The sequence below is a fragment of the Pollachius pollachius genome, assembly GCF_949987615.1.
Source record: "Pollachius pollachius genome assembly, chromosome: 7".
Lineage (NCBI taxonomy): Eukaryota > Metazoa > Chordata > Actinopteri > Gadiformes > Gadidae > Pollachius > Pollachius pollachius.
The window spans coordinates 19,742,872-19,757,253 of NC_136940.1; the positions used below are offsets into that span (position 1 = coordinate 19,742,872).

General features: G+C 42.6%; 1 protein-coding gene across 3 annotated transcripts in view; it reads right to left on the reverse strand.

Moving 5' to 3' along the window:
• Positions 1–1,962: 1,962 nt before the first annotated feature.
• The window catches only part of nfic (nuclear factor I/C), a 31,016-nt gene continuing 18,596 nt past the window's right edge, over positions 1,963–14,382 (reverse strand). For all 3 annotated transcript variants that reach the window (XM_079739972.1, XM_079739971.1, XM_079739973.1), the window contains exons 11-13: positions 14,188–14,374; positions 11,072–11,160; positions 1,963–6,437 (exon numbers count right to left, since the gene is read on the reverse strand). In XM_079739972.1, the coding sequence (XP_079596098.1) occupies positions 6,417–6,437; positions 11,072–11,160; positions 14,188–14,374 (297 nt within the window). In that variant the 3' untranslated portion in view covers positions 1,963–6,416. The remainder of the gene's footprint in view (positions 6,438–11,071; positions 11,161–14,187; positions 14,375–14,382) is intronic.

Below are 14,382 nucleotides of genomic sequence, written 5' to 3' on the forward strand. Positions count from 1 at the left end.
AGCGTGCAGGAACTAAAGTACCAAGAAAGACAGAAAGTAACCAGTATAGCACTGCTGTCGGAAAAAACGTCATGTCACAAAGATGTTAATTGTAATTACTTAATTATTACTTAAATATAATTATAGTAATTTACATTTTAGAAGTTCCAAAAAGGTTTTGTTGTAAGGTTTTTCCTTCAGCAAGAACACAATCATCAATTCAAGTAACACCAAAAAGAAAAAGAAAAAAACTAAACAAAAGTAATAAAAAAAACAAAACAAGAGTAATAAGGTTATCGGTTAACAGCAGCATTACAGTGGGGAAATTACTCAGAGTGTTCATGGAAAAGAGCCCTCGATGAAAAAACACAAAACACCAACAACACTTGGATGTAGTAGAGGGTATTCCTTTTCCCCTCTGACTCACACACTGCACCCAGCCAAAGATCTGAGGAAATCGCCCAGAGAGGTTCAAAGTGCTCACAATGCTAATACATGTCCAGAATCCAGAGCCATTGGAAAGTAAAAAATAAGAAAGAGAAACAAGTCTGCACATTTTTATATTCCATCAATGCTAAGCATGACTTACCGGGATTCAGAATTGTAATTGAAAAAAAGAAAAAACAGTTAGATGATCCTCTTTCTTGACGGTGATATTTTGCATTCATCAATTCAATTTCTTAAATTTGTTTGAGTAAAAGAAAATCCTTTGGAGTTCTCTGTTCAAATCATTGCCCTGTACTGAAATCTCCTGGTTGATTAGGGTGGGAACAGGAATATATTTGCATGTAGTCACTGACATGAAAGTATGACTTTCTCACCACCTCGTCATCATCGTAATGATAACTTCTAGAATGTCTACATGCAGAACTGTGAGCAAAGCCAACAAGCCTCCATAATGTTGGTGTTCTGGGACAGTTCCCTCTGGATTTTCTATGAGCATCTTTGGCTATTATGGCTTGTGAGCTCTGATAGGGCAAGTGATAACCTTGTTATGTATAGAGCACCAACCCCCAGGGCTTCAATGTATCACATACTCATGTGTGGCGTTTGAATTATGACTGCACTGGACAGAACACAACACATGTCAAATCAAATAATAGCAGTAAAATCATAGGCACTGCTCTTTAAAAACCTTTTTTGGTATGGTTTTTGTTTTTACACTGCTCACCTGCTGGTTTATTTAAAAGAAAGGTATAGAGGATAGAGATCATTCAATGCCACATGGGAGAAATATGCTTTACATATACCATTATACCTGAGGAGAAGACAGCATTGGCTTAAGAAGTTGAACAAGGCAGGAGGGGGGTGGGGGTTAAAAGACACTTTCTAATTCAGATTCTAGTCATAAGGTTGTTCTCACTCGATCCCTTTGACTTGTAGGATTACAGGCCTTTATCACAGAAGTGTAACAGTAGGGCTGAATACAGGTGTATCTCATGGTGTTAATTATGGGCACTGGCTTGCTCTATTAATTGAAGGAGCTATACTTGTTTTTGTCCCCAATATGATGACTAAGGCCCTTTTTCATGTCCCTTCCCAGCGTACCTGAACATTTAAACACTTGTTTAGCGTCTTGTACAAACGCTAACCTTATGCAACACAGCGAATGTATCTTCTTGCCTCTCGCTCTGATTTTGATTGAATGGCATTTTGGCATTATAAGTAATTTAACCAGACAAAAGGCAGAGTCACTTGGTGATTCAAATGAATTATTTCTCTGTAGCAATTTGTGAAAGGGTCAAAAATAAGATGCTGGTATACTTGGACACCAAATTACCCAAGCCTATATGAATGAAGACAGGGTGAAGGAGAAAAAGAATACTTAAAGTCTAATCACAACCCACTTCAAGTGTGACTTTGAAAGAGGTAAGGAAAATGGCTGGCTATTTTCTTTTTTTACCTATTCATAACCAAAACACAGTTCAAGCCTTCTCTACGTACACATGTCTGAATCTTCAGACCTCATTCTGTCTTGTGCTGATCTGTTTGCTCAGTATTTGCAGCACTTCTATCTTCAGGCATCTTCTTTAGCACTTCCTTGTTAACGTAGCACTATTATCAATGCCACTATCAACACATTCAGATCGGACCTCTTTAAACCAACTAACAGTGTTGTCGATGATCCCGCGCTCTAGCTAGACAGACACCAAGTTTACTTTGACAAGAAATGCTGCAATTACAACACGGTCCTGCAGACAGACCCGGACATTAATCGCCACATACTTCATCATGTCTCATTCTTCCTATTATCCTCCACATCTTTGGCAGAACCTCAGCATCCAAACAACTCCTCTTTACGTCCATTTCATGGAACCATTACCCGGTGGCTTGGCCACTGGTTTCAAAAGAGCCATATTCAAGCAAAACAAAATAAAAAAGCGAAACAAACGTAAAGATTCTATACACACTCATCAGTTTCTTTATAACAAACAACCTCTATAACGCTACATATTATTTCTACACAAACTTGTGTTCAAAGCTATAAGAAAAACAAAAAATAAAATAAGTCAATAATAAAAGCTCAAGGATAGTGTTTAGTGCATGCATCAATCAGTATGAAGCGCATTATGTGGCCTGAGGCCTTCATGAGTCACATGGTCAAACCAAGCCTCTAATACAAATCAATGGCGGAGGGGCCGTCAGAACACTGAAGCCCACCGACTGCTGAGAGGAGTCAAATCAATCTTAACCCTGAAACCTTACAATTACTATTTTCCATTTGATGGAATACTGACGGGCTAGGCCACAACATCAGGGACCCCCCAATTTAACACTTAAACGGGGCATTGTGGGTCACAATCATGAATACAAATGGACTTTCTCCTGCAAACACATTGTCAATTTATTTGCCTCTATTCCAATTCAAACACTGTCAGACTCATTTTGAAAATGGCCATGAATTATTGTGAAAGGGTTGTTCATCTAGTTTTTCGTTTTTCAGCCCTCATAACAACACTCAGCCAAACTAGTCAAACCTTTCCCCCGACTTCCAAATTACAGCGGCCTGCGATCGCTCACCAATATCTCCACAGCGTCTGTTGGGTCCGCTGGGCCCCACCTCGACAGTGACTACATTCTGTCAGAATAGCCGTGTTCGACAGCAGTTTCCGTAAGCCAATGCGAAAACACTATTTGAGCTTTTTTTGTTTTAAGCATATCGTGGGGGGCCTTTACATTCATCCAGCTGACTGCTTTATGTGTTGGCGTAGAGAAAGTGGAGTAATACTGCTGTGGTGCCGGACTGACACCACAAGTGTAACATCTCTGAATGACAATAATAGTTCTGCTGTTAACAGACAATCGAAAAACCCTCCAAACTGGATCGCGACAAGCAGTCACACATGCAGCATTTCTTCTTTTTTTTCTGTTTTTAAGGACTACCAGAGCGGTTGTACCAAGAACACACAAAAGGTAATTTCTCAATAATGTATCATTGTTTTTAAACTAAGGCAAGGCACATAATGTGTGTGTGTGTGTGTGTGTGTGTGTGTGTGTGTGTGTGTGTGTCTGTGTGTTTTTTATATGAAACATCGTGCAAAATAGAGGTTCAACAACAGGGCTTATTATTAAAAATCCAAAGGAGTATACTTGAATAGGGGAAGACTTCTCCATGTAATGTCCTACCCGTTGGGGTACAGAGAAAGAGGTCGGGACGACATAAGGACATTACGAGGTAAGGGGATGGGGGGGGGGCGTTGAGCCATGCATTCTTTAGGTCAGCACAGCGACCATAGCAGCACCATGCAGTATTACATCAGCTCTTAGCTAACTTTTTTTTTTTTTATCCAAACGTACTCCCCCCCCCCAGCCCACCCCCATCCTCCAATCCTCCCCCAGCCCTCCCACAGTCACTAGCTCTTCACCTTCAGACACCGCGAGAACACACAGAGCAACCAGTCAGCCTTATCGCCTGCTGCCTGCTTTCACCCAGTTAAAAAACAGCAATCTAATTCCTAGAGACTGCCAGCCCATTCGGTGCATATTAACCCTTGGGAACTAACAATGATGGTTTGTTTCATAAGCCGCAAAGCTCCATAGAGGTCATGATGTAGCATTGGGTATCAAACAACTAGTCACCATAAATAACATTCATTATTTGTTTTTTTTGCAAAAGTACTTCTGGTGGTTTGCTGAACACGGAGTACCACGTTCAATCGTTGACGAATGGGCTTTAGAATATATAAAAATGCCAGAATTAAAAGAGATATCTAAATTGCATCACAGAGTGTGAATGTTGGTGAGTATGTTGATGGTGCTGTGTTTCAGAAGATAATATATAAACCAATAAGAAAACATGGTGAGAAAATGCCTTGGGCCTCGTAGTAACTTTAGTGTAACTCTGTTAAGGGCAGCTATGACAGCTTGTTAATGTTGCTAATAAGGATGTAATCTGGTTGCCACTGAATGAGTTGCAATGCAATGGTAGCGACATGAAATAAAGTTACAAAATGTTACAAAAAAACTATGAAGACTATATGAAGCATCTTTGTAAGAAATAATAATAACTCAAATTAGCATAATCCCATCATCAAAATATTGCTTTTCCCTACCAAACCATCCCAACGTTTTACATCAAGGTTGGGAACATAAAAACCTTCGTTTTTGAAGCTCATACTATATAAAATGCAGCTCGAAAGGTTCATTACATTGCTTATTGCCAGCAGAAAGCAATTAGGGCATTCGTTTGGTTTAGCCCTAGCATGCTGAACTTGCCTGGCGCTAGCCATACATTCCTTATTAAGTTGTCCACATTTAACTGCAGGTTACTATTGTGTAGCTCATTCCTGTATCCACAAGTTCCTGGTGAAAGTAAAGTAAAGGTCAAGATTAAAACACCACATTATGCAACGTGGCACATTCTAGAATATGAGGGTGAAACCTGTGCTGAGTTCAAACTAACATTCAGCTAGCGAGCAAGGGAAATGCTACGGGCCGCTACCTATAAGAACACCATGCTGTGGCCTAAAGCCTTTGCATTATGTCAAACAATCCAAGAAAGTAAGGTTTCCTTGACGAAAAAAACCCAACAAATTTAACTTAATCATAGTGCAATGCCTGCTGTATCCAAGTATCTTCCCCCCGAAGCAATAGACAAGTGTTTTGATGACACAGCGATGACGTACACAATCTCTTTAGGATTAAGAGCATGGTGGTGGAGACATCAAGAACCATAGTCACATACTGACAGACTTCCATCTGTACACAGTGCCCAAGTCCAACGCGTCACTTCTGCTTCTACTAAAGATAAGTACGACAACGTGAGTCGTCCTAATCCTGCAATTTGAACCCAAAATACACCCCTTTTTATCTGTAAAAACTCAAATTCTCTCCTGTAAAAAAACATTTTATATACCTCTTACGATGTACGCATACAAATAACGCTGTGCTTAGCTCTACCACTGAGTATGACTATGGCATTGCGCACTGTGATGAATATGGTTCATATGTCCCGCCATTTTTTTCGGTTTCCAATATAAAGAGAACAATTGAAAAGAGTCTTAGAAAGATGATCCTTTGGAAGCAACGTAAAGGGTACAGGTGATGATTGTCAAGAAACAGAAAGAGCCCCTTGTCTTCTGGTGGGAAGAGAGCCAGGGAAAACAAATGCTCTACCCAAACATCCCGCCTAACATCCAAAGACCATCATGAAAAAAAGTGCAAAGAAACCTTTATATTCACAACAGGATCTCATCTATCGTGCCCTCACTCTCTCCCTCCCTCTCGCTATGAATCTTGGGTTGGTTTAGAAAAGAACAGAGGCATATTTTGCATATATAAGAAGCAGCACCTGCAGTGGAGAAGGGCATTCTGGGAGTTATGGAAGGGCAAAGGGCGTTTAGGGTGCAGGCCGGGGCTGAAGTCCTTCCCAGCGAGGAGAACTTGTGCTGGGCTAAGGGATAAAGGGTAGCAGTCAGGGGTGAAGGGCTGTGGTTGTGGATGGACGGTTCAGTTTGTTTGCCCTGTTCCCCGGGAGCAGGCTTCTACCTGGGGATGCGATGATTCCACCACACCCCCCCCCCCCCCCCCCCCCTTAGGGCGGGGCTGACCCCTTGCTCTGCAGCCAAACACATGGCCGAGACAGTTCACATGGGCCATTCCATTATCCGCGTCTATAACAGACATCTCAACTCATAAAAGGGTGCCGCCGTTAGGCAGTCATTCTGTGGCCCCTTCCCGCCATTTGGAGCGTAGTTAGCCAAGTAGCAAGACTGACCACCTTCTTCCTTCGTCCGTCTCTTTCCTCTTTCCAAAAGGCAGTCTCCAAAAAAGGTATGAAGCATGGATAAACATATATAAATATTTGTAGTTGCATATTTATATATGTGTAACCACATATTATACTTTCATGTACTCAGTATATCCTTTTGGGTCGTCAACATTGTTGGGTTCCTTCGACATTGTGTTGCCATGGTGATGACCCCTCCTCTGTCCGGTCAGTTGCCCAGGTACCACGACTGTAACAAAAAGGACCGGATACAAAAGTGTCAATAGCATGAAAGAAACCAAGTTATACAGACAAGAAACAGGGAATGCTCCGACCCAACGTTGGTGAATTTACCTTTTCCGTTCCAGATTCCCTTTATTGTTCTCCAAGAAATCTGTCATTTGAGTAATGGCCTCACCTTAAGTCTGGTATGTGTTATTTTTTCCACATTCCTGCGCTCAACCAAAGCACTACCAGAAAACTAACTAAGACTTCTTCTGTCAAGCACAGCACAGCTAAATGTCCAGGTCATCCCTCTTCTGTCCTTTGGAGCAGTCACACAGAAATCTAGTTCAGCCAACAAAGCTGTCTGACTCTTAATGGTTCAATCGTTGTGTTGTGTCTTTCCCAAAATAAAACCTACTTACAATATTGAATTTTCATATTGAATTTGTATAGGTGATGAATATTGACAAGCCTATTTCTATCAATAAATATATGGTTCTGTTCAGGCCTTCACCTCACATGACCTGCACAGTAGTCCACTTCAGTTCTGCATTCATTACTGTCAAACAGTGTTGTACAACACTTAGTACTTACACCTCGTTTTACTATAATCAAAGACAAATCTCAGGAATCCCAAGACATGATTGTAATTAATTCACAAAATAACTATTTAGCTCCAAAGCTCGACAGGAAACAACCAGATAACAACCTTTTGTTGCCATCACCAAATTTCTTATTTACATTTTAATGATGATATCCAGTTCAAAATCCAAATGATTTGGACAACTGCTGATTATTTTCATTGTGGAATAAGAATTTCCTATTTCTGCATTGAGCCTGTAGGGGGTGACATCACCTCTGCTTACCATTTTTTACTTGAAAAAGGGTGACATATACTTACTGGAAACTGAAGAATTGATTGAAAATAAACTGATGTAACTATCGATCCATTCATCCATTCATGTGTCTATAAAGCTTTATATCTCAAACCGTAAAAATAGAAAGCAGAAGCGCTGAAAAATATGAAGTGAGGAGAGATAAGAGGAAGGAAGGATAAGACAAAGCTTGAAAAGGAGAAGGGAGAAGCCTATAGAAAAGCCACTCTATATAAAGGGGGGTCATTTGGTTTGCTGAGGAAGCCAACACAGAGAAACAATCGCATAGTGGCAGCTGAGGTGTCAAGAAAACAAATGTGCATTCGAAGAAAGATGGTTGATCTGGAATTCAAATGGACGTGAATGAAAAATGAAGAGGAGAGGAGGCCAAGAACACTGTGCAGATATTTTAAAGAAATTACAAAGTGGAAAATGAAGAGAATACCTGTGTATTTGTTTTGATGCAAATTCAAAAGGACAGTGAGTGAATGGTGAAGGGACTGACATGAAGGCAACTTACAAATGACAGTATGCACCAGTTCACAGAAGTGATATTGAATAATGTTACATTGAGTGCTAATATGTGTTATAATTCAATTATCAAATGATACCACTATATATGAGCAGCTTATGATAAAACGATTCATTAACTTGCCCTAATTACCTGTCTTGCAAACATTATTAAATTTATAATTAATAATCACTTTAAAAGCAAATGCACATTAGTGTTACTCTTCTCTATCGAGCTTAGATGAAAGAAGTTGATGAAACAAAGCACGAAGTCTCGATTCAATGGTAATGCACGTTGACCCCTGTTTAATGAACCGGGAGTGTGAATATTAAAACCATCATACCATACCAGCTCTGGCCAATGCGTTCTCTCAGACCACTTCTACCATTCACCTTACATTGAGCTCCAACATACACACACACACACACACACGCAGGCACACATATACACATACAAATAAACACACACACACATATACACACACGTACGTGCGGGCATACATAAACACACAAAAACACACACACACACACACCCCCACACACAAACAACCACACCCACACACACAAACACACACAGGGTCCACCTTGCTCAGCAGTATTTGCGGGGCTGTTTTATGGGGCAGAAGCACTGCAATGCAGCAGCGGTCCGGAGCCACTAACCAGAATCTACTGCAGTCTGAGTCGGGGTACCTATCTACCTGCCTTTATACTAATGCAGTGTGTGTGTGTGTGTGTGTGTGTCCGCTTTTGAGCGTGTGTGGGTATGTGGAAACAAGTCGCTACCTATTGAGCATTTCCCTTTTGCAAAAGCTGCAGTGGCATTGAAATGCGAACGCTTCAATGATTAAATTGTGACTGAAGTAATCAGTTCAAATGGTCTCAACCATAAGTAAATTTAAAGTAACAAAGCATAAAGTTCAACACAGAGCAATGGAGCTCAATTGGTTGATGGGAGCATATAAATAACTGATTGACATTACTATATCCCCCTTTCCTATTGCTTTCACATTGCCTTTTTAAAATGGTAATGTGAAATTGCATTCATGGTGTGATAAACTATTGAGTGTGTCTGTTTGTCAGCCTTTCTGTCCATGTGTCTAGCACATTGCTTTTATCCCATAACTCAGCCTTTGACTGTAAGTCCGAATAGAGTGTTAAAGTTCCTTCGGCTAAACTCCCTCCAAAGGGAATCTCACACTTAGTAGGAGCAACTTCATAGATTAGACATCTTAAATGCATTTTTACTTGACATAGATGCTTCCTGGAACCTGGGTTTGATATGGTCCACTAACCTAGGCTTGGTACCGCCATTAACCTGGCCTTGGTATGGTCCACTAACTGGTACTGGTACGGTCCACTAACTGGCCTTGGTACGGTCCACTAACCTGGATTTGGTACAGTCCACTAACCTTGGCTTGGTATGGTCCACTAACCTGGATTTGGTACAGTCCACTAACCTTGGCTTGGTATGGTCCGCTAACCTAGGCTTGGTACGGTCCACTAACCTAGGCTTGGTATGGTCCACTAACCTAGGCTTGGTATGGTCCGCTAACCTAGGCTTGGTACGGTCCACTAACCTAGGCTTGGTACGGTCCACTAACCTAGGCTTGGTACGGTCCACTAACCTAGGCTTCGTATGGTTCACTAACCTGGGCTTGGTATGGTCCACTAACCTGGGCTTGGTATGGTCCACTAACTGGACTTGGTGTGGTCCACTAACTGGACTTGGTATGGTCCACTAACTGGACTTGGTTTGGTCCAATAACCTGGGCTTGGTACGGTCCACTAACTGGACTTGGTTTGGTCCAATAACCTGGGCTTGGTACGCTCCATTAACTGGACTTGGTATGGTCCACTAACCTAGAGTTTGTATGGTCCACTAACTGGACTTGGTATGGTCCACTAACTTAGGCTTGGTACGGTCCACTAATTGGACTTGGTATGGTCCACAAACTTAGGCTTGGTACGGTCCATTAACTGGACTTGGTATGGTCCACTAACTTATGCTTGGTACGGTCCACTAACTGGACTTGGTATGGTCGACTAACTTAGGCTTGGTACGGTCCACTAACTGGACTTGGTACGGTTCACTAACTGGACTTGGTATGGTCCACTAACCTGGGCTTGGTGCGGTCCACTAACTGGACTTGGTACGGTTCACTAACTGGACTTGAAACGGTCCACTAACTGGGCTTGGTACGGTCCACTAACTGGACTTGGTATGGTCCACAAACTGAACTTGGTACGGTCCACTAACTGGACTTGGTACGGTCCACTAACTGGGCTTGGTACGGTCCACTAACTAGACATGGTACGGTCCACTAACTGGACTTGGTATGGTCCACTAACCTGGGCTTGGTACGGTCCACTAACTGGACTTGGTATGGTCCACTAACTGGACTTGGTACGGTCCACTAACTGGACTTGGTACGGTCCACTAACCTGGGCTTGGTATGGTCCACTAACTGGGCTTGGTACGGTCCACTTACTAGACTTGGTATGGTCCACTAACTGGACTTGGTACGGTCCACTAACTGGACTTGGTACGGTCCACTAACTGGGCACTAACTGGACTTGGTACGGTCCACTAACTGGACTTGGTACGGTCCACTAACTGGACTTGGTACGGTCCACTAACTGGACTTGGTATGGTCCACTAACCTGGGCTTGGTACGGTCCACTAACTGGGCTTGGTACGGTCCACTAACTGGACTTGGTACGGTCCACTAACTGGGCTTGGTATGGTCCACTAACCTGGGCTTGGTACGGTCCACTAACTGGACTTGGTATGGTCCACTAACTGGACTTGGTACGGTCCACTAACTGGACTTGGTACGGTCCACTAACCTGGGCTTGGTATGGTCCACTAACTGGGCTTGGTACGGTCCACTTACTAGACTTGGTACGGTCCACTAACTGGGCTTGGTACGGTCCACTAACTGGGCTTGGTACGGTCCACTAACTGGACTTGGTACGGTCCACTAACTGGGCACTAACTGGACTTGGTACGGTCCACTAACTGGACTTGGTATGGTCCACTAACTGGGCTTGGTACGGTCCACTAACTGGGCTTGGTACGGTCCACTTACTAGACTTGGTATGGTCCACTAACTGGGCTTGGTACGGTCCACTAACTGGGCTTGGTACGGTCCACTAACTGGACTTGGTACGGTCCACTAACAGGGCTTGGTATGGTCCACTAACCTGGGCTTGGTACGGTCCACTAACTGGACTTGGTACGGTCCACTAACTGGGCTTGGTATGGTCCACTAACCTGGGCTTGGTAGAGTCCCCCTGGGTCTCGGGGGGTGACCCCCACGAAGGAGGAGCGGTTGGTCGGGGGGGTCCCAGGGGCGGAGTAAGCTTTGAGAGGGTGGGGGTGGGAATAGACAGAATGGGACAACGTTCAACTACCATTTTGTGTACGTTAGGGCTGGGCAATAATTCAATCATTAAGCGTTTAAGGTCTCTGACTAGTATGTATAGTCATGAAATACTATAATAACATACATATAGAGTTATAGAGTTATCCTGATACCCGCGTTTGTATTCCCGATGAAGTACGATGAGAAGATGCCCTCAAAGGTCCAATATGTAAAAATGGGCTCAAACTGAAATGTGCTAGTGTTAATAATGAATTCCTAAATTCAGGAAGGAAGCATTGTACTTAAACAACGTTTTTTGATTAGGAGAGATTTTTTGTGAAGAGATTTTTTGGGAGACATGATATCCTCTTTTAAAGTGTATTTGGGATTGAAGAGAAGCAGCTTTTCAGGCTATTGAAGCTCCCACTCTTGTGAGGCAAGAGTTGATTTCTCCTGCGTAACAACAGCAGAAATCTACCCTCATACCTAGGGTTGAGCACCGAAACTCGGTTCCAGTAAGGCACCGGTTCTGACGTTAACGGTAGTACTGAGATCGAATAAGAACGCACATTTCGGTGCCTCGTAACGGTGCCTGACTTTTTTATCGCCCCCCTGCCCCGCCCCCATGGTGTTGCGGCGTCAACTTGCGTTAGTGCTGGGCGGTATACCGGTTCACACCGAATAACGGTGTGTATTTTCGTTATGATATGATTTTTTTATATACCGCCATACCGGTGTATTTGATTACACAATGTTCGGAACGCTATGACACGCCACACTGTTTCAAACGGGACCCTTTTCAATGTTGCGCTTCTAAACACGCATGGTACGACTGTGACTTTAGGTCCATGACTGATAGGCGTGGTATTTCAGGCCAACTGGTAAAAGAGTGTGACACGGCTTTCCAACATATAAACCATAAAGCCTGACGGACTTGTCAACGCGCTGCGGCATCACTTGCTTCAGGGGTTTTCAAAGTATGAGAGAGTAAGCCCCCCCTCAGAGAACAAATTTCAGCTGAGCCCCCCCCCCCAAAAAAATCTTTTCTAAATCCCTGTGTTTTGAAAGATCTTTTAATTATTTTACACATTTTAAAGATCTCTGATCATATCTTAAACATCTCTGATCATATTTTACACATTTTAAAGATCTCTGATCATATTTTTTTGAAACATTTTTGAAACATTTTAAACATATTTTTGATACGTTCTAAACATCTTTGTTCGTTTTTAAACACATTTCTTAACACATTTTAACATCTTTATCTAAGCATGTTTTTGCTTAACGTTTTTAAAGGGGACATATTATGTCACCAGGTGTGAGTGTGATTAGCATTACAAGCCGTTTCGAAAATCTGCCCCATATGACATCACTAGTGGGCGTGTCGACCTAGATCTGTGCTGGATAGATGAGCAACGTTTACTTCAGTCCACTGGGTAGGCTGGTAGACTGATCTATCCAGCACACATCTAGGTGGACACGCCCACTGGTGATGTCATTTGAACATTTGACATTTGAACATCTTAATCTGTAAACTGCTAGTTTAGCCTCCTTTTTAACTCACCTCAACTTTAGTGGGAGCAATGAGTTTGCATAGCTGTGTTCGAAATCGTTCCCTATCACGGATATAGTGCACTATATAGGGTGCTCGCCATTTTTTAGTGGTGTTCGAATTCTCAGTGGTAAATTTCATGCACTATATAGTGGACTTAAACTCCCAAAATTTGAGTGAACATACGATTTTCCGAACTCCCGTATACCACAATGCAATGCGGCCGTGTTTTTACGGAGGAGAAGAAGAAGCTGAATAACCGCGAAAACGAATAGAAATGTCAACAATTTATTTGGGATTTAACATAGAAAATGTAACATTCAAAATTAATAAAAAAAAACCTTGATCAAGGAAATTTAACATTCAACATCAATACAACCTCCAGTTTTCCTCGTGGGTGCCCGGTTTGTTTACATGATGTGGGCGCAGCTGTCTGCGCCACACAAATACCCGGCGCATTTACTGACGCAAATGACGTTTAGAAATGTTTAGCGTAGTGTCCGATCTCGTTTGTTCGCTCCCTATATAGTGCACTATATCATACACACTATATAGAGAATAGTGAGTGAGTGAATAGGGAACGATTTCGAACACATCGCGTCTTCGTCTTAGCGTTTTTTTTGCGTTACTTTTTCTGGTATATTTTTTTCTCACGTCGCGCCCCCCCTGAAGAACTCTGGAGCCCCCCAGGGGAGGCACGCCTCACAGTTTGAAACCACTGACTTACTTGATGTTGTTTTGATTGAACATCTGCAGGTTGTAGTGTGTGTGTGTGTGTGTTGCGAGCCTATGTGATTTCAAAGTAACAAACAAACAAACTCAAAGCCGATGCATTAAAAAACTATCTGTTCAAAACCAAAAAACAAATCAAAAACAGAGACGCTTATTCGCTTGAAATACTTTCTTTTCTTTTCAAAAGTTGGGAATTAATACGGCGCGGTACCGAGCGGTTGAAAACAATGTTGGCGTCTCCTGTGGCTTCCTTGCGCACCAGCGTTATATTACTTAATATGACTTTGGCAGTAATGTTTTAAACCCCGCCATGCACGCGAGTGTAAACGCGAGCAGCATAGCTGCGTGCCTGCCTGCTTTCAGCGAGTAATTATTATTATTTGTAATTATTTACATTTTTTATTTTTTAAAAAAATATTTATCAGTCACAGCACTCACAGCAGCCTTTCCCCTTCTTTCATATCAAGTAGGCTAGCAAACACCGTTGCCATTCAACAGCGTGTCTGACAACGTGTTCTATGTCCTAAACTTCAACTCAGTGTCCGCTGACTTTCTGCTTAATGTGAAACTCATAACAAGTCGTGCATGTATGCAAGTGTGTGCGGTTTCGTTTTTTTCGAGTACCGGTTCGAGAACCGTTTTAGCACTGGAACCGTTTAAAAAAGTACAGAGAAGGCACCGGTATCGGATAAAACCCAAACGATACCCAACCCTACTTATAACATTATTGCATTCACTTACTGGGGGACGTCGGGGAGTTAGCCCCCCCATCAGAGGAGGTGGTGATGGTCTTGGAGTCTATGGCCAACGTGAGCCTGGTCAGGGAGGAAGGGGGCGGGGCCAGAGACGAGGGGGCGGGGCCGGGCGGAGCCAACATCTGAGAGGAGATGTAGTGACTGGGCACTTTAACCTGGCCACTGCCATTCAACTGCTCAT